Below are 1,921 nucleotides of genomic sequence, written 5' to 3' on the forward strand. Positions count from 1 at the left end.
TGGCCCAGTTACACAGCTTTGTGCCAGCAGGCTCGACAGCTCGGAAATGGACCACAGCGAGAACGAAGAGTACCCCATGCCCTCGCCGCTGCCCGGGAAGAAGAGTGACAAGAGGGACGACTCAGATCTCAGCAGGGTGAGGCCCCATCGAACTCGTGCTGGTGGTCAGTGTGCTGCGCGGCCTTGCCTGTCGAGGCCTCTGCAGGCGGCCTGCCTGGCCCATGCGCACCACCTGGGCGCACCAGTGCTTGTTCAGGGGCGAGGGGGTTGGGGGTGGGGTGCTTGTTGGCACTGCTGAGTTTGTATTTCGCTGGAGCAGGTGAGCGGGAGCTTTCTTTGCCTTCATTTCTTCTGGTTGAACCTCTTGTTCCTTAAGCCCTGCGTTTTGCGTGACGTTCCCGTTCCATTTCCTATGCAGGCCGTTTGGTAACGTCTCACTGCCAGAATGGAGGCCAGTGCTGTGGCCCCACGGGGCCTGGTGACCTGTGGGTGTCCTAGTTAAGCTCCTAGCTTTGTTGGCAGCGGTAGGAGGGCCTGCCTGGCCAGGGAGCCCGATCAGATCACCTAGTTGTGCCCCCCTAGGAAGTGGTGGCCTTGGCAGCTGCTGTCCTGAGTAGTGATTATGGTTTGTGGTTACCATGACAACAGGAGAGTCCTTGGTGGACTGTACAGCATTATTGATGAAATCATCAGTCTGGCCTACCCAGAGGCTTGCTCTTGCCGCCTTCTGCTGCCCCAGTGTCTCTCCTGTCCTCGGCCCGTCCGTCTCTCTCAGAACAAGCAGGAACACCGAGCACTCTGAAAGCCACGGTCATGGGCTATGTGTTGCGGGCGTGCCGGAGAAGCAGTCCTGTAGCGCATCTCGGGAGGTTTGTCCTTGAACTGGGAAAGGTGGTAGGAATGTCCCCTGCACAGGCTCAGGGCAGGAGGAGAGGGCTCCCTGCCCTGGAGGAGAGGCCGACTCACAGCGAGCCTGCTGGGCAGGGACCAGCTGCTCCTGGGTGTCTGAGTGTCCATCTTTATAGGAGTAGATGGCCTTATTTTTCTCCTGAAAACGAGTGGTTTTGAACTGCTGACCTTGTGATGAGCAGCCCACTGGGTAGTCACTGGGCCACCAGGGCTTGGAAGCAGACCCCTGGTGGGTCCTCTGGTCAGCAAGGCCACCGCCCAGCCACACCCACTCACTGGCCCCTGGAAGCAGCAACGCCTGGTTTTTATTCTTTCCCCCATGTAGGCCCTCCCCTAGGAGCCCTGCTGGTATAGTGGTTAGGAGTTAGGCCACCCGCCAATGTCAGCAGTTCAAAACCAGCAGCAGCTCTGTGAGACGAGAATGAGGCTTTGTGCTCCTGCAGAGAGTGGCAGTGTCTATGCCTACAGGGAGACGGCGGTGAGCCAGGTGTTTGGAGCAGTGCCTCTTGTGGGCACGGGGTGGTTTCTGCGCCCTGCAAGTCCGCGTGTGGTCACAGTGGGGGCCTTCTTCCTTAAGGCAGAGAGCTGTCCATTGGATTTTCTGTCAGGAAGCCAAGTGCCTGGTGGGACAGAGGTGGCAGAGCACACGGAGCCTGCCTTATCACAATCAGGCACCGGGCAAGCGTGCCTGCTGCACACTGTGGTTGGAGACAGCTCTGGGGTGTCTGACGGAAGTCAGGGACCACAGCGACAAGCAAAAGACAGGCTGTCGTGTCTCTTGCTGAGCAGCAGGGAACTGAGAATTCACGACAGGCGAAATGTTAATTCTCTGTGTGCGCCTCTAAGACTGCTCTCGTCATTTTCTTTTTTAATTAAAAGATCATTTCATCGGGTTCTTGCAACTCTTATTACAATCCGTGCATCGATTTTATCAGGCAGATGTGCACATGAGCTGCCATCATTCTTTTCTAGACATTTACTTTCTATTGGGCCCTTGATATCAGCTCCCCCC

General features: G+C 56.8%; 1 protein-coding gene across 1 annotated transcript in view; it reads left to right on the forward strand.

Annotated features, from left to right (window-relative positions):
• PDS5B (PDS5 cohesin associated factor B) overlaps window positions 1–1,921 on the forward strand; it is a 79,386-nt gene that overhangs the window by 65,765 nt on the left and 11,700 nt on the right. The window contains exon 27 of the mRNA XM_045293997.1: window positions 9–136. Within this exon, the coding sequence (XP_045149932.1) occupies window positions 9–136 (128 nt within the window). The remainder of the gene's footprint in view (window positions 1–8; window positions 137–1,921) is intronic.

This window comes from Echinops telfairi, unplaced genomic scaffold (assembly GCF_000313985.2).
Source record: "Echinops telfairi isolate 266 unplaced genomic scaffold, ASM31398v2 ScPeMD7_2565;HRSCAF=3150, whole genome shotgun sequence".
NCBI lineage: Eukaryota > Metazoa > Chordata > Mammalia > Afrosoricida > Tenrecidae > Echinops > Echinops telfairi.